Source organism: Schistocerca cancellata, chromosome 5 (assembly GCF_023864275.1).
Source record: "Schistocerca cancellata isolate TAMUIC-IGC-003103 chromosome 5, iqSchCanc2.1, whole genome shotgun sequence".
Classification (NCBI taxonomy): Eukaryota; Metazoa; Arthropoda; class Insecta; order Orthoptera; family Acrididae; genus Schistocerca; species Schistocerca cancellata.
This window is the reverse complement of record NC_064630.1, coordinates 568,813,911-568,832,737: the sequence shown is the minus strand read 5'-3', so window position 1 is coordinate 568,832,737 and position 18,827 is coordinate 568,813,911. Positions and strand designations below refer to the sequence as shown.

The 18,827-nt window shown below is 43.7% G+C and overlaps 1 protein-coding gene across 2 annotated transcripts in view; it reads left to right on the top strand.

Annotated features, from left to right (window-relative positions):
- Positions 1 to 11,007, top strand: part of LOC126188994 (terminal nucleotidyltransferase 5C) — a 96,542-nt gene extending 85,535 nt beyond the window's left edge. The window contains exons 1-2 of one of the 2 annotated variants that reach the window (XM_049930793.1): positions 2,910 to 3,200; positions 6,926 to 11,007. In XM_049930793.1, the coding sequence (XP_049786750.1) occupies positions 6,971 to 8,242 (1,272 nt within the window). In that variant the 5' untranslated portion in view covers positions 2,910 to 3,200; positions 6,926 to 6,970 and the 3' untranslated portion in view covers positions 8,243 to 11,007. Of the gene's footprint in view, positions 1 to 2,909; positions 3,201 to 6,925 lie in introns of those variants that run through there. The other variant, XM_049930792.1, reaches the window with a different exon arrangement.
- Positions 11,008 to 18,827: the final 7,820 nt, after the last annotated feature.

The window sequence follows — 18,827 nt, the reverse complement described above, 5'->3', positions numbered from 1 at the left end:
GCTGCAGGTGCAACCACGTTTACGTATTTCACTAGTGTCCAGAAGCTCTCTAGCACTATGGAACGTGCCTTGAAAGTCTTGCGATGCAGCATGAAGTCAAATGGCAGATTTGCCAATTGAGCTGTAAGCGGAGAGGCGAGTGGATTATCTGCGATAAGGTTCGTTGGCCCTTCTCGTTGCCAACTGAAGCAGAATCAGTGTAGAGTTTGCCAGAGCAGTGACAGATAACCGTTAGGGTTATCTCAACAGCAGGCAGGCGAAGGTCTGCCATTGAATCACTTTTACGTTCAGACAGTGGCCTTTCAAGAACGGCTGCTAGTTTTATCTCCAGCCAGATTGCTAGTCTTCCACCCAAGTTACGCTGCTGCTGATTCATTTAGGGGTTACCTGGTCATTAAAATTTTCGTCACAATTCAGTTCATTTATATTCAGCACATGAACAGTTTCGTTAATCTTTCTATATAGAAATATTAGGGTGTTAACTAACAAAGTACCACGCGCAGAGGAGCAGATCAAAAATGGGCTGAGTACCAGTTAAGTGTGATTTTATCCCCAATCTTGATTTTACTTCATTGTGTTAAGAACAAACAGAACTCGATCGAATATTTTAGTTACGGCCGCTCGTCCAGAGAAGGAAAAGTGTGAAATGGTAGCTGCTGTCGACTATGGGTTCTCGCATCGAATAGTAAAAGCAGCAGCGTCAAAGACACCTAAAAGGCCAAAATTAACTCTTAACCCACTAAATGCTTAATAATGAGTACTAGTCAAATGAAATTTCTCGCACAGCTGCCAAGCGAGCAAATAACTGTCATTCTTATGACAGCATGTTAACTGAAAGCAGACCTCCGCGTATTTAGTCACAGGTGCGTTATTAAATAAACAGCTCTTCAGTTTCCAAACATGCACATTAATCACCGTACCATAGGAAATATAAAAGTATCAGAGTGCTCCGGGAAGTTACCATGGAGAGAGCAGACGAGCTGCTTATCAGATAAAAATTGGAGGCTTGCGTGATGCTTCCGTTACATTACGTTGTTTGCTCGCTCATGTATGGACTTCATTAGATATACGTTACGTGCTTGCATACAGAAATTTTGCAAAAATATTTCCCGAACAAAAAAGTATTTCGCAAGCTGGTACGTCTAAATCTTGTTCGCTGTACCCAATATCTCGATGACGATACAAATATTGTACAAAACATATTAATTCTTCACAGGGGGTACGTGAAAACTGTTGCGTTGACAATCTGTCTCACGAGAATTACTGCTTTGCATGCAAAGTGTTAGGGTAAATACTCTTTACTAATTGCTGGATGGCACTGGATGAACTAAGAACAGTTTACCGGATTCGACCCTAATACCAGAAATAAAATGCAGAAGAGTCATCGGAAACAAAGACCTGAGACTACTGACAACACTGGTATTACTTGTCCGAACACGCTCGCTGACTGCTTTAAAAGGGAAACAAATCATAGCTACTACCATGATTGACTTCAAACGGTACGAGGACTGAATTGATAGAACTCTGAACTGCTACAGCGTTATTAACTTGGAATCGCGTTACTGTTGTCAAGCCAGAACCGTCAAACGAGTGTGTGAATAACAAATTTCAGTATTGCCGCCAGTGTTCGCTATCTGTGGGCAGGCATTTTTTCCTTCACTGTGTACAGTTCTGAAGGTCCATTCGAGACGAATCAGGTGAATAGGACCAGGGCAATTTAGAAAAATATTTAATTATTGTGCTGGTAAACCCCTTACGTTGCCCTAACTGGGCAAAACTGAACGTACTCAGACATTTCTCTCTCTACTTATTCTGATCATCACTAAACTGACAGACAATATTTTTAGCGCAACGCAATCTGAATTTCAATAATCCCCACAAAAGAATGGCCGTGAGCAACAATAACCTATACCTTTCTTGAACCACTAACCTCACAAAAATCTTCGTTACTCGAACTACTGCAGTACAGCGGGCGCCAATACTGCCACCTAAATAAAGGATTCTAACAACTGGAGACACTAACTACTGATAGACATAGTTAGCAAATGATTTTGATAGAGAACGATAAATTTACCTTAATAGTGTTTAAAAGTAATTGACATCCAGTCCTACAAATTTCGTTCTGACGAACACACGTCCAGATCGTCCGCTCTCGAAACTGTCATCTCTCTTCCCAGATCCACCACTGCTGGCGGCTCACCTCCAACTGCGCAACACTACGCGCTGTTCACATCCAACTGCGCAACACTACAATAGCAAATATTCCAACAATGCAAACCAGCCACAGACCTCACACAGCAGAGTCAGTGATTTTCATATAGAGCGCTACGTGGCGTTACCAACATTAAAACGTAAACAGCCTACTTACATAGTGAATAAACAAGCAGTCGTCAATGTTTGGAACTAGATGTGACATGGTTGACGCTGCATTCCGCAGGGCGAAGTTGATTGTAGAGCTCTTTCTGGGGTCGCTAATTATGGCGAACGAAATGCTCCTGCAAATTTTTGTATAAGAAAAATGCAGTGAAAGGAAGTCGTGCCACTTCAGGTACTGTCCAGCGTGCTTCGCTCGTGTTGCCACTGGGAGTCATCTTTAAAGCCTTCCGTGTCGTCCTTTACGGCTGCGGCTGTTGCGACGCCTCCGCAGATGGCAGTGACGTCAGAAGGGAGTTTCGGGGGAGGGGGGTGTGAGGCACCGCGCCGCTGCACCGCTGAAGAGTCCTTGCTCCGGTCTACTCTACGCCGCGGGCAGCGGCCGGACGCCATGTTGAGTGACGTCAGGCGGCCGTCCTTTCACTGTCCGCGGCGTTGCCTGGCAACGGGCCTGCCGTGGCGCGGCGGCGGTGGCGGCGCGGTGGTGGGGAGCGCGCGGCCCCTCTGCCTCCACACCTGCGGCAGCAGCCAGTCACCGCCGGCCGCTCGTCGACGTCGGTTGACGGCTGGTTGCGCTCTTCGTGTGTCCCGTCGCGCGGTTCGCCGCTGCCCGCTGACTCGGCTGCTTCGCGCGCCCGACAACCCCTGCTGCGCCCGCGCTCCCTTTCGGCTTCGACGTTGCGCGCGACAACGCCGGAGCTGGGATACATACGAAGGCACTCCGTTCCGTCCTACGGCGTCTAGTTCAGTAGACGCTGGTCTGTGCATGGAATTGGCACGCTGCTGCTCCAGCTGACAGTCATCTTGCGAGCAGTTCACTAATCACGGTACATACCTGATTAATCTTCCTGATTCGTGTGCTTAATTTTTTGGTGCAGAGAGCTTCTGTGACGCAACGTTAAAATTTTTAGTAATTTATTCCCGAGTCTTCACTCCTAATACCATTGTCGTAACGCTCTACATAATCGCGGTACTTCTTTTCGCCTGTGTTAATGCAGACAAGTTTCTCCTCACCGTAAAAATGTTGTCCGCGTCTATGGACTTGCCTCGTTGATAAGTGCTCATCGGTACACTCGTTCTACTTCGTGTTCGAGCATAACATCGTTAATACAATACTCCTAAGAGCACTGTACGTGGTGCGGCGTGCTTTTCACTTTTTTGTGAGCCATCTGTTAGAAGATTGCGCGCGCCGTTGTGGGGCCCGTAGCCGCGCTGTTACGTAACAGTGCTGCTAGCCTGGACTGTGATTCACGCCGCTATTGCTGCATGGCTGACGACTCACACTCCTCATTTAAGCTGAATTTCTCTTTATTACCTACAGGTCTACAGAAACTCGGCGAGAAGACGTCTCAAACTTTTGTCACTCGTTTACTAGATGGAGAAATTCACGTTGATCGTGTGTCAGTGCAGCAGAAACGAGGCATAACTAAATGCATGTGGACAATGGGTCTAAACACACTATAGCTTTGTTAGTGACTTGAGTGCGCTGTGGATGTGCGAAAACGACTTCAAAACATCCCTAGAGCTGTCTGCTGTCAGCTGTTGCCACCGCGCGAATTTAATTTTTAGAGACAGTTGCAGAAATAACGAGGACTTGATGAAACACATGTTACACCATCTTGAACGCGTCTTGCTATCTGGCACGATACGTAATGTTAATGTTATCTTCGCATTGTGGCTAGAGATCTGCATATACTCAAAGTACCCAATAGAAAACCAGTAATACAGTCACTGCATTGTGCGAAAATAACTTCTGTAGCTGTTGACTCTGTAAATTGTACTAATACGGGTCAGTAGGTTTCCATTTATTTTAGACTCAGGGAAGTAGTCCGTTAAAGGTAGTGGGACAGTAATTGCATTTGTAATGTTTGCCACTTAATTTTGCGAGCAAACCAGTGTTCGGTTTAGAGTACTCTGGGGAGTCTAATGTTCAGAGGTTAGCCAGATGCAGTGGATGAAAACTTGAACTCGCCTCTATCGTACGATGAAGTTCATAAAATCGCTAAGAGGTTGCATTATATTGTTTACCATAAGTCAGATAATGGTTCTAAAATTTACAGTAAGATTGTACATATGTAGTTGCAGCGTATCAAGCAAATGTAATTTTTTCAGACAAAAGGACAGCTGTGCGTTTAGTTCCTTATCGGCCTTTTTTCTTTAATTTTGTGCTGTGATGGTATGGGCACCCAGAAATTTTTTAACGAAGATTAATGTTCGCATTACAAAAAACAACGTTCCAGGAGTGTTACCTTTGCGTGTGCTTAAACTAGTGTTATCCTTACTACGTTACAGTTTTCATTTCAGCACGTTAGTTGGGAAAAGTGCTGTTTTACACAGTTCGTAGTCAGAAATGGGCTACAGATGACATGAACGTGTTTAGAGCATAGTTAGTTACCATTTCTACATTTGTTACCATTTTTGTTTGACTGCTTGTAGAATTACCAAGTATCGAACCGTAATGCTGTAATCTAGATTGCACTGGGCTGTGGACGTCTTCAGATAAGTTTTGATAGTTTAAAACTTCAAATGTGGTCGTTTCGGATATTTCGCGTAAGGGACCAATCACCAATCTGATCATTGTGTGTTTCGAATACGTCTGCGTCTCAGCAATGGTGAAAGATCAGCAAATGAATCCAAAGCTCTCAACTAGTTGCAACTAAAGCAGATTTTATTCGGCCTCTTGGTCATAGTTTCGCCGCATGTAAATCCGTATTCAGAAACTCATGCAACTAAAATTTCACGTTGGAAAAATATGACCTGTGGTTTATTTCTAGATTGTAACTAATCCTACATGACAAGCCCTTACCATAGGGGCCAGCATGTTTAATAATATATACAATGAAGCGCACTGACAGCAAATTTTCGTCGAAGAAATATTGATAACCTTTTTATTAGGTGTTAGTGTGAAATTTTACTTAAATTTGTTTATGAAGTCTGGTTTACATCTATCAAAGCGTTGGTCAAAGATTAGAACTGGCTGACTGCTTTGTATTCATTTACTAATCGGAATTTTAGATCATAACATGAACAGTTAGATACATCAAATGAAACACGATAAAATTTCATAGCTAAAGGAAACCACTAATATGTGCCAGAATTAGAAAGTTTCGTAATGGCGAAATAGCATTAATAGGAGGCATTACTTTTGAATTAGTCACTTGGAGAGCGTGTTTGAGGTTGCACACCAGCTGGGCTGACAGTGGCCTCCAAAGCTAGGGACTGTCCTCAGATACGCGCTATGCAATACAGGATTTGACAATTGAATTATTACGGATCATTAGGACTTCTTAAATCAGCTCAAGTAAACGATGAAAATGTTTATATTTTACATTCATTAGTTTTAAGAGTTCCTTCGTGGGCTCAGTCGAAAATGCCTTAGACACCATAGATACTTCGCTCTTTCGACCATTCTTAAAATCTTGTACTGCGGATTCCATCTTAAACTACGTCCAAGTGAACTTGTTTCACATTTGTGTGTCAAATCTTACGGGAGTTAACTGCCAAGGTCATCAGTCCCTAAGCTTACACACTACTTACGCTAAATTATCCTAAGGACAAACACACACACACCCATGCCCGAGGGAGGGCTGGAACCTCAGCAGGGACCAGCCGCACATCACCACATTTCAGACGTAGAAAAATTGCGAGATGCGTGACACAAAGACGTGACACACATAAATGTTACTTTGAAATTTCGACGTGTGGTAGAGCACGAAAACGGTTGACACTGCTATAGTTACACATAAGCGGAAAGCGACCATGTTGTTTTCTGAGTGTAAGTTGCATTTTGTTCCTTCATCTATGAGTGCAGTGTTCGTCTACTTTTTCCATGTATGCATCCTTCTGCGGGGTACATTCATTTTCACTCATTCAGAGCGATAGTCGTGCTTTCGACATTCAAAGACCATCTTCAGATTCAATAGCCAGCATTTGATAAGTGTTACTGATTGACTTACTGCAAAATATTTTTAATTTCATCTCCATTTTTGATGTTACAGCCCCGTTTCCATAATTATCCGGGCTGTTATGCCGTGGTCGATTGATGAATTCTGTGTCGATTCCCAACGTTTCGTCTCCGACTGCGGGAGAAATCTTAAGGGGGTCCGTAGCTCTATGGAAGGTTCAACACACCCACTGGTTCAGCGAGTCAGTAGTGAGCCAGTGGGTGTGTTGGACCTTCCATCGAGCTACGGACACCCTTGAAGATATCTCCCGCAGTCGGAGACAAAACGTTGGGAATCGACACAGAATTCGTCAACCGACCACGGTATAACAGCCCAGATAATTATAATGGACATGATATTTCCGACCGTGAAAGTCTACATTTTAGTAGCCCCGTTACCGCAACGCAATGTTTTTCCCGAAATCTCCCGACATTAGCTTCTTCGCCCTATTGTGACTGACGTGCAGCACTAACGTGAGAGGCAGCAAAATATTGTACCACCATTGGACGTTAATGTAGCAAACACTTGTTACAGATTATCGGCGTGCGCAGCGCTAGCAAGCACTGTCTCCTGTAGCGATGCTGACGAGTGTTTTTTGTCGGTTGCAGTGTGGCTCCTTGGAGATCGGCGAGGAGCGTCGTCGGCGCGTCAACATGATGGAGACCCTGAGCCAGGTCAGCGAGAACTCGACCGGCGGCAGCGGTAGCGGCGGCCAGCAGCGGCTGGCGGTGCTCAGCTACGAGCAGGTGCGCCGCCTCAACGACGTCATGGACGAGGTGGTGTCGATCCACGGGCGCGGCAACTTCCCCACGCTGGAGGTGCGCCTGCGCGACCTGGTGACGGTGGTGCGCGCCAAGCTGGAGGCCGAGACGGGCGTCCGCGTGCGCGACATACGCCTCAACGGCGGCGCCGCGTCGCACGTGCTCGCCACCGAGTCGCAGCCCTACAACGACCTCGACCTCATCTTCGCCGTCGAGCTGTCTGGCGGGCGCAACTTCGACCGCGTCAAGACGGCCGTGCTGGGCTCGCTGTTCGACCTGCTGCCCGAGGGAGTCAGCCGCAAGCGCATCACCACCTGCAGCCTCAAGGAGGCGTACGTCTCCAAGATGGTGAAGGTGAACCACGACGGCGACCGCTGGTCGCTCATCTCGCTCGGCAACTCGCGCGGCCACAAGAACGTCGAGCTCAAGTTCGTGGACTCGATGCGGCGCCAGTTCGAGTTCTCCGTCGACTCGTTCCAGATCGTGCTCGACTCGCTGCTGCTCTTCTACGAGTGCAGCGAGCTGCCCATCGGCGAGAACTTCTACCCGACCGTCGTCGGCGAGTCCGTGTACGGCGACTTCCAGGAGGCGCTCTACCACCTGCACAAGAAGCTGATCGCGACCAGGCACCCGGAGGAGATCCGCGGCGGCGGCCTGCTCAAGTACTGCTACCTGCTCGTCAAGAACTACCGGCCGGCGCAGCCGGACTACATCAAGACGCTCGAGCGCTACATGTGCTCGCGCTTCTTCATAGACTTCTCGGACATCAACCAGCAGCGGGCCAAGCTGGAGAACTACCTGTGGAACCACTTCGTCGACGCGGACGAGGAGCAACTCAAGTACCAGTACCTGATGCTGCTGCACAGCGTCGTCGAGGAGTCGACCGTGTGCCTGATGGGCCACGAGCGGCGGCAGACGCTCGCCCTCATAGAGGAGCTGGCCTACCGCGTGCTCTTCGCCGAGCAGAGCCGGCTGCTGGCGGCGCACCACCAGGCGGCCGCCCCCGCGGCCACCGCCCCCGCCGCCCCCGCGCCCACCGCCACGCTGCTCTACACGACGGGGCACGGCCACGTGTTCTACGCGCCCGTCATCCCCACGTGCACGTGCGCCGGCGGCGCCGCCGCTGCGTGGATGGCCGCAGCTGCCGCCGCTTGCTCCTCGTGATGTTCGCGCTCGCGTTCGCAGCTGCGCGTTCGCGTCCACTGCCGCCCGGAGGCGGTCGCAGCCGCAGCGGCGGAGCTCTTCTGCAAACTGTGAACGCGGCGGCGGCCGCCGTCCGCCCCCGCACTCCGCCGGCTAAGGAGGTGCTGGCCGCTTACCGCCTCGTACCCAGAAACTGTGCGACGGGAAGCAAAAAAAAAAACAAACCCATAAACTGTTGCCGAGCTCGTCGTGACCGTGACTGTCACGTTGCGGCACTGAAACTACTGTTGAGTCATTAAAAAAAGAGAAAAATATTTTCTAATAGCATGAATGCACGAAAAATGACGAAAAAAGTGGACAAAACGGACTTAACAGGAAAAACACTACGCTAAAAATAATTGCGACCAAACCATTCCGAGATACACAACTCGTTTAAATTGATTTGGTGTGTGGCTGTGAAAAAAGCTCCAAAAGAAATAAATGAAATTTCTGGTTGTGCTGTTTTGAATTACTAGGAGGATAAGTTTCAATTTTCTTTTTCATGAATAAGGTAGAATGCAGCCTGAAGTTACAATATGCAGTATGTTTAATGCTTTTATCTGGTAACTTGGTTCAAGATTTTTGAAGTAATGGAAAGTTTACTTGAAAATTTGTAGGTAAGAGGTTTGAAATCATAGTTTCTTGCAGATATTTTAGATTAGGTTTTGTATAGTAGTTGTAGCAACAGCAGCAGACAAGCGTTGAGTATTCCAAAGTAAACAGAGTGATGATACGTTACGGCCCTTGATGCTCATGTTTGTTTCCGTAAGAAATTACTTGTTGACAAAGGTTACTTACAGCGTCCCCGAATAGTTAAGGGACATAAAAAATTCACCACGGAGATAGCTAAATTTTCTTTACCATCTCCTCTCTTCTGCCAGTTACAATAGTGGAGACGTGAGGTTTTTTGTGAAAAGTCCATACTTGGGAATGCACAACTTTCGTCTGTTTACATAACCGCCTCTTTGTGTGGCTGTCAAGATGGTTCCGTATTGCTCGGTTAAACGTGCCAGTTGACCTCGCTGAGACGAGCAAATTCGCTCGCGAGGAGAAAGGGAAACCGGCCTGTTACGATGTAGGCTGTGCTTACAGGAAGTGCACAAAAGCTTCGCGATTGAGGGATCCTTTCTTTTAAAAGGATGACTCGAAGTGAAGTGACCCTACGAAGCCAGAGGCGGGACGTAATACGTTCGGTGCAACTTTGAACGGGTACTGTAGAGTGTGTTCACAATTTCTTTAAAAATGTCGAAAGTAGTATTTATAAATACAGTTCGCTGAAATCACAAAAACAGCTGATGGTTTTTACAGACTACCTGAGTAATTTGGAAACATTTTAAATTTTTAAGAAAACATGAGAAACACGAATTTTTATCGTTTTAGAGTTAACGAACAATAGGCATTAGAATTAATCTTAAGAAAGGTAGAGGCACACTCTCCGTTAGTTCGGTGTTCGGCAATTTTTTTTATTTCTTGCCCAAGTGTGAGCACTTTAAGCATAGATCAGTTTAGATTTGCAAGTACTGTTTCGTAAGACTGTCAACGTTCGTCTCCACAGTGAAATTATGCCCAAACTGTGAGACTCGTAATTTTTTTTTAGCATTGCACATTAATTCTCCTAATTCGTTAGCACTTCTCTTGCGTGACTGGAAGTTTTAGGAACTTTTATTATGTATGTGTGATTGCTAGTTGCGTGGCTTTACCAGGAATGACAGAAAAATGTGCAGAATATTGCTTTTTTTGTTGTTTATATTCCAAATATTAGATCTCAGTAACATTTCTTTATGACCGTCGGATAAGTTTTGGGAGTGATTAAGCATAAGATTTTTTCTTTGCATGACGTGAAGTTATAGGTTGTCGTTAGGTTTATTACGCATGGTATTGACTTTAAAGTAATAAAACTTTCAAACAGCATTTCTTATCACTAGTGATTAAGTAAAAACATTTAATTGTATCGATGTGTATATATCAATATTACCTATTTAAAGAGAGAAAGGTGTATCTTCAAAGTTCGCTTGTAATGTGCTCTGGCTTCGAAGCCAGATGTGTTTAAACCGACACTGGCTCGTGATTTGCACTAGCTCGCGACCCCTGTCCCCCTTTCAACGTATTACAAATGATTATATCGGGTGCCAAAGGTTTAAAAGATCTTGCTCAAAAGAACGTCAGTGAGAAATAAATGAAGGAAATTAGTGTGCTGTACTGCCAATTGTCGTTACTCGTGACTGTTAATGTTCACACCATATCTGGAGCACATTGCACGGCTTTGTGAGCGTGTAACATTATTCAGTAGAGTAAGCACGTAGATTGGTAGAACTTCAGGCTGCAATCCCTCTAAAGTGGCATTTAGGCAGTATGGAATAGGCAATAAGAAGATAGTTATTTTAATTAAAAATTTCTTACAAGAGATGTATTTTGTTTGCAGATAGCAAAGAAATGTTTTGCCATACTGGTAATTTGCTTAACTATTAAGAGCCTTTGGCTATGAGAATACTATAGTATTTTGCTTAAAGGTTGAACTGTCTGATTTAAGAAAAGTTTTCATCTTCTGTATTAAGGTCCTTTTGGCAAGTGTACTTGTCTGTTGTTTCATAACATACTGGAACAATTTCGACTGACACTAATGTTACTCCCTGCATTCCCCAATGTCTGCTTAATTATTTTGTTACCAAATAATTTAGGTAAGCATGAACTTGGTGGGGAATTACATTTTGATGAAAAAAAGTTCATTAAAGTACATAAAAACCTGACACTTTGTTCGCATATTTGTTCACCTACCTGACTTCCTTCCCTGTCACACTGAATCTTACATGACGGAGTTTGAAGTGCAGTGCCTAATAAACAGGGATACTTACCAGAAATCCGAGCAGGCTGTAAAAAAAGTCTTGTGAAATTACATTATGATGTCCATAAAGCATGAATCTAATTTTGAAGACATGAAAGTTCCTCACTAGAATTAAACTACAAAATTTAAAAATCATAAAAAGTAGGAATTTTGATAGTTTAAATTAGATGTGAACTTCATTTCAAACGATTGTGGTAACAAGCAACTGATCGTGGATAAAACAGGTGGATAGCTGAAACTGGTGAAGCCACTGGGCAAAGCCACTAAGCTATTTACAAAAAGCATGCTCTAAAATTGGCAGTCAATGATGGTTTTCATAAAGACTGGCGGTGCTGTAAGTTCTGTACTGAGAAATGTGCGTGTAGAGGAAATATAGTTCTCAACCGCTGGGCGAGGATTACGTTGCGTAATGGCAGCGATAACGTCTTTCGAAATAACTCCGCCGCTGTCAAAGCGTTTTATGCTAATCATCCTGTTGCTTGGTAGCGAAGCTGTCTGGACGTGTGTGGAAGCACCATACTACGGAACAACGGAACACTTAAGATAACATAGTAAATCTTTACACTGTCACCCACAGAAACAAGAAAATAAAGTTAGCACGTAAAAACGAATAGCTCTTAAGATGCTCGTATTGAGGTTACTGGCGTTCAGGGAGCTTTTTATCGTTGGGTTTTTGTTAAGTCCTTACGGTGGCATTGTGCATTATATCAAACTAATTTTTCATTAGATTTCATTACATGAATGTAATTAGGCGCAAGGCTGGGGAGGGAGCAAAAAGATAACGTTGACGTAAAAATTGTATTTCATTCTTCACTATCTTTCATTTAGGTCTGCTGTAGTACCAATTTCCAAATTACGGTTTCTACACAATGACGTGTTTAACGAAATGTGTTCCTGATGTTGCTAGCTAACATGTGTGACGTTAATGTCTGAACAGGCCTTCTAGAGTCTACCAGCTTAAATGTTGACGCCATATATAAAACTCCCAAATGACGAGCTAATAGATTTGATACATTGTTTTAGATGTGAATATGCTGAAGCAGTGTTGCACTTAACACTGAGGAGTGCAGCATGGCTTCGAATTAAAGCATCCGGACGACTCGTCTCTAAACATCTTGAACACAAGTAGATCGGTACCACATTACAATTCCACAGGGGAAAAAGTGATGATGAAGCTAGTAATGTAAATCAGTTCTGAGTGGGTGATGCCTTGTAGATATCTTCAGATAACGATGTACTATCATGTGATACGGAGAGATTGCGCAAGTGTTCTACTGTGCACGCTAAGACAAAGGTGGCAAGTCTCAAGAACTTGTGTATGAAACACTCAGATTTAAGAGTCAAATACAAATGCAGGAATTCTTGGTTTCGGATTTATTTGGAGTTTAGTAGCCATTGAAAGAAAGTAAAACATAGACAGCTTTCGAAGACAGTATTTCCATTGGATCTTACCTGGTCTAGATATTTGTTAGTATTCCTAAACCACTTACATTGCCATGACGGAAAAATGTGACGGACGGAAGGAAAATATCTCCTCGATCACGGATACTTCCAATGTTCATGCACTTAGTTTTCTCTTACCTTAATATGAATACGGCGTGTGCAGTCTCATAACATACACTGAGGTTTCATTGCTCGTTTACGCTATGCCTAATGCAATCAAACTTCAAAAAATCTTGCAAAACACCTCATATTTTTAACCAATTCTCAGTACGTTTTATGTAGACTCCCATTCAATCAGTTAAAATTATCTGTACAAAAGATGAGAATCCAGAACTTCATTGTGTGTATTATGGAAAAACTAATCTTTCTTCAAACCGTAATTACATTACTAAATACAGGGACGTGTCAACATGTTATCGTGGTACAGAATGGCACAGACTATGAAAGACTAATCTAAAGAGAATCGCAACTTGTTACTCTGCATATAGGTAATGATTCGGAGAATGAAAAGATGTGCATTTTGAGCCGAAGGTAAGTTTGACTAGATTCTGTTATCTCAAAATCTATGTAACAAGGTAGTTTTAAGTTTCTGGATGTTAGCTTCTCTCAGAAAATTTATTGTCCAATAAAATCTCGAACATTCAGGGCTTTTTTTTACTTAGTATTTACTTAGTATTTTCTTAGTATTTACTTAGTATTTACTTAGTATTTACTTAGTATTTTCTTAGTATTTTCTTAGTATTTTCTTAGTATTTTCTTAGTATTTTCTTAGTATTTTCTTAGTATTTTCTTAGTATTTTCTTAGTATTTTCTTAGTATTTTCTTAGTATTTTCTTAGTATTTTCTTAGTATTTTCTTAGTATTTTCTTAGCAGTACGTTACTAGTAAGTATATTAAATACTTTGGGTGAAACTTTTGCCCCTAAAGGAGCAAAGTATGAAGCTATAACACAGTGGGAAATACCTCACAGCAGAAAACTTGTGTAAAGGTTGAAGTTTTTTTTTCTTCATTGAAATATGAGGTCACTAACAGAAATAATGGGGCATTAATATACCTGATCTTGGTCAGTAGATTGCTACATGTTCACACTTACGACCACCACTGTTATCGTTTAGGTGACATGCCTAGGTTACGTATAATTACATTGTTCTTATGAAATCACCGAAAACCAACGTATTCTATCATGGCAGATACCCCAAAAAGATACATTAGGCAAGACGTATTTTTTTCATATCCGATGCCAAGTGTGGGGAGACCAGCACCGATAAAAAAATTTTATGTACAATATGTCCCACATACTTGTCGATTACTCTCAATTTTCGTTGCAATCAGCGCAGTTAGGTTCGGCTTTGTTAGATTACAACCAGTCTTGTACTCCATATCATGAGGTTAAGTAACTATGTATGTTACCTACAAGCTGAGTCACGGTCTGTGCCAAAACTTTCACAGGGTGACAATTATTGAACTATATGGAATAAAATCGTCATAACTCGTGTAAAAACTGCGTTAGGACCTCGAAATTGCACGGTTGGCCGCGGGGCATGATGGGAATTAGTGTGCGCTGTGTGGTTCGGTTTAGTGACGAAGCCCACTTTCATTTGGATAGGTTCGTTGATAAGCAAAATTGGTGCTTTTGGGGGGCGGCCGCGGCTGAGAATCCGCATTTCGTGGTAGTTCCTTCACCCTGAACGTGTGAGTCTGTGGTGTCCAGTTCGTCACGGAATAATCTGTGCGATATACCTCGGTGGCGTTGGTGGCTAATGAATGGTACGTGAAGGTTTCGGAAGATTTCATCTACATTGTCCAAAGTGACCATGATTTCGACATGTGGTTCATTCAAGACTGAGCTCGACCTCAACGAAGCAGGAGTGTGGTTGACGTTGTGGAGGAGCACACTGGGTGCTCCATTCTGGTTCCGTGGTACGCAGAGTCCTCTGGCATGGACCTTTATTGGCCGCCGTATTCTCTGCATCTGAATACGGGACTCCTTTTTGTAAGGCTATATTAAAGACAAGGTGTACAGTAACAATCCAGAAACCATTGCTGAGCTGGAAGCAGGCATTTAGTTAAACAGCACTAATGTTCCAACTCTTCAGTGGGTCACCCAGAATTTCGCTATTCGTTGGCGCCGCATCATCGCCAATGATGGCAGGCATATCGAAGATGTCATAACGTAAATCGGTATATCTGTAGCGATGTTTACATGTTGAATAAAGTGTGTGCACGCCGTAGTTTCTTGCAAAGTTTCTTCGTATAGTTCAATAATAGTCATGTTGTAGGTCCCAGACAGCCGCGTACTCAGTTCTAAAGTAAAAATTCGATACTTGATAGTGATGTCACAACATGGGTATCGAAGTGATACTAAGATCACACGTTAAATAATCGCAGCGGGTTGTGAAAAATTTGAGCAACAGAGGTAGGGAATTATCTACCTTAAAGCACTGAAGTGAGTTTCCATTCGTGTACTTGGTCTGGCAGAAAGAGATTTAGCAAAGAACTCCGTATCGTGGTGTGACGCAGTGGCGATCTTGGAGCAGTTTCCTGTAGCTATTCGTTCGTACAGTGTGCCAGACGGCGTAAGCGACGGACTCGGTGCAGTCTCTCACAAAACGGCATGTAGAGTAGTTCTCAGCGGTGGAGGTAACGTATACATTAGTTTATTCAAAAGTCCCACTTCGAAAGCGACCACCAATAAAGGAATGTTTCCTAACCACTCAACAGTACCGTCAGTTTCACTGCTTTCTTGTGATGAGGGTGAAGTTAGTAATAACTTAAAAAACCATTTTGAACATGTTCGACGTGGGACAAATGAAAAATAGTCCAAAAGGGTATGAGAGTTAATCGTAAGGCTTGAACCATGTACTTAGAGATGTCGACGGGAAAAATTGCATTTTTATCTTCACCCCTCCGATAATTACGGCCGGGTAGGAAATCTAAACAGACTTGATAAGTCCCACAAAACTGCACGCCTAAATATCCCTCAACGTAACGTCAGTACTTTCTGTAGGCATTTGCCAAATTAGGCCCGGAACGAAGTGTAGACGGAAAAAAATTTAGAAACTAAATTTTCTAACTTCTGCATTGTTTAATTTTTGAGGCAACATTCCAAAAACTCTACTATACCTGATATAAGGAAAATAGATTGGTTAAGGACGGGATTACAAAATTCAACACATTTAGATTCCTCAGTCCTTCACAAAAGAACTAGTTTAATCCAGGTCAGAGGTTATCACAGGTCAGATACACAGGAAGGTAATGGTAGGTGCGAAAAAATTTAGTGGCCAAATATACAGTACAGAAAATACCATGGGCTGTCATAAAATGTGAACTTGTAAGGCAGACAAAAATGTGACGTACAGAGATTGAAAAACTCAAAAATTGGCAAACTTTTTAAATGACTACTTCTCAGGTATCGCGGAGGAGGAGCGATAAAATCTTCCTGAAACACATGTCCCACCTACGAGGTAAATATTAAGTACAGTTTCCGAAACAGAGCTTGGAAGCTACTACAGTAATGACTTCATGTTAGCAGTTAGAGATGAAGAGATGCTGTACCAGTTCGTCTTTCACCGCACAGACAGCACACAAACACCATTGACGAACGTAAGTACTTTCTTTCAGATATTTTTCCAGTGTGTGAAGTGGGCACGAATTGTGCGTTAACTGACAGTGGATGATGTATAGGATGTAGAAAAATAAAAGGCAGTTTCATTACTGTAAGCCATTCTCAGAAATGGTAAGGAGAGAGTAGTCTGTTAGCGGTACATGAATAACATTTTGAACGTAACACTGTCTGCTTTCCAAATTGGAAGACACTGTCGGCCATGACAGAATTCGCAAATACGTCATTCCAGGTCTTGTCAAGAATGATTGTTACAGGTAAAGTCTTGAACTTTTGACCAGTGGGTGTCCATAGCGTGAGCAGTGATACGCCGTGGGTTAGAAGTTACTGGATGCAAACGGTGTATAATCAAAAATCGTACAATAGTGATCGTCGAAATGATGCATGCAGTTGAGGCTGGCCTTACATTCGTGTTAATGGAGTTTCCTCTGTCCGGTCATCGTAATTCAGGTTTTCCCAAGTCACAAGACAGATTCTTCAGCAATGCTACAAATAACACTTCCCACCCTCGTAAAGTCACAGGTTGTAAACAACGCACTGCAGGAGTACGGGGTAAACCAGCACGAACATCACACTTGCAGTCTATGAATCAGGGAAATAGCATCAAATTGATGTACGAAACCACTGGCAACTATATTTAGTAAGATGAACTGGTTTTTAGCTGACTTCGACCGCTTGAATGTGGCGCGAACTTAAATTAGGTTAAATTAGGCTACGCTGCGGCTCAACCTGTTACCATGACCCGTACGTTTGACATTCACATTCATAGGGTTCGCAAACTCTCAGAAATAAATGTAATGTGTTCAGAAAGTGACTAATACTTTGAGAGGTGCTAGTAATCATCGAAAGAAGAGAAATAGGTCGACTATACATGGGTCCGAAAACACACACCTTCCGAAATACAGGTTTATAGGAAGGGCTGCGCGACGCTTGGTTCCTGATATTAGCACAGTCGTTGCATTGGCGCTTCCTCAAATGTGTCGGCTGGATAAGTCGTCTTACTCCCAGTACTCTATATACGATTAAGTTACGTGGTTCGAGTCGTGTTGTAGGCTACGTCAGGTTTCGTCGTGTTGTTTGTGTGCTTTATTGTACAGTACTGTCAACGCTTGGTACGTATCATGGTGTTTTACCTTCTTCCACACGCGGATTCGCTTACTTGTTTACTGTTACGCGTTTTGTGCGTACAGATGGTGTAGCAAATTTGCATTTTCTCTCCTCCACCACTTGTTAGCTATGGAAGTCTGTTACTAGACAAGTGAAATGGCGGATGTGATATTCTACAATTGTTTAGCAAGCGGACGTAAGTTGCGAGCCCGTGCCCTCTATGCCGAAAGATATTCACAGCGTCTGAGAGTCACAGGTATCCTTGCACCTCAAAAATGGACAGTGGAAGGCCCCGCACAGTTTGCACGCTTGACACGGAGTAGCGTGTTCTACGTTGGTGGAAGAAACCCTTGGACCAGTGTGCGATGATTAGCAGCAGCAGCAGAAGGCTTGTCTTACTCTTACCCGGGAGCTACTTCACAAAAAATCGCTGTACCCATATTATCTAAAATTGTTGGACTGTCCGCTTTTAACTCCGCTCAGACAGACGTTTGCGCTGACTGATACGCGTCCTGCACTTTTGTCAGATGATGATGTGATGGCAGATTTTGTTTTGAGTTTTATTCGTGCAGGGGGTTTTTATGTCTTCTTTTTTTTTTTTTTGGCCTACAATTTTTATACTGGGGTTTTCAGTGCGTTTCTTGGTGGTTGGCTTTTCCCTTATCTATTTCTGTGGTCGGCCAACCACTGTCACACTTGGTGTGATTTTAATTCCTTTTGTCTGGTCTCTGTCTTTCTTGTCCTGTGTCGTCTCTTGTCATCTCCATTGTTTGTTTTTATTGAATGTGGGGCTTTCAAGTTCATAGTAAAGGGGACCGATGGCCCTAGTAGTCTGGTCCCTTCAATCCCACAAACCAACCAACCGGCCACAGGAACATCATTGCAGGCGGCGGTTCTGTCAATGGCTATTGCAGAAGTGTGCCGTAGATCAACTGTTCACATCCAACATTTTATTTACCAATGAAGCAGTGTTCACAAGAGATGGTGGGTTAATTTCCGCGGATGTAAATCCCCAAGCAATTAAGAGGGCATCATCGCCGATTCTCTAGGCGTACTTGGCGATAGACTAATACGGCTATAAGTGCTACCACAAAGATTAACTGGGGCCCGTTATGTGGGCTTCCTCATTAATGTATTTTCAACATTGCTGGAGTCTGTGCCTTTGCAGCAACGAATAGAAATGTGGTTCATGAGTGATGTCGCACAGGTGCAGTTTCGTCACAATGTGCGCAAACATCTGACGCAGACATTTCAGCACCACTGAATTGGTCGGAGGCGCCCCCACACCTTGGCCTGCTCGTTCCCCAGACCTCAGTCTCCTAGACTTTTGATTACAGGGACACACCAAAAAGCGGTGCCCAGACGCGACCCTATAGTGTCTTCAATGCGTGCCAGCAGTTACACCCACAGAGTGTACTTCGAAGGGTGCGTCATTCATTATGCCGGAGGGCAAAGGTGTGCACTGTCATGAATGGACGCCACGTTGAACGCCTCCTGTAAACATCTGTTTATCGCAGAGAGCATGCATTTCCGGACCCATGGTTAGTGGATTT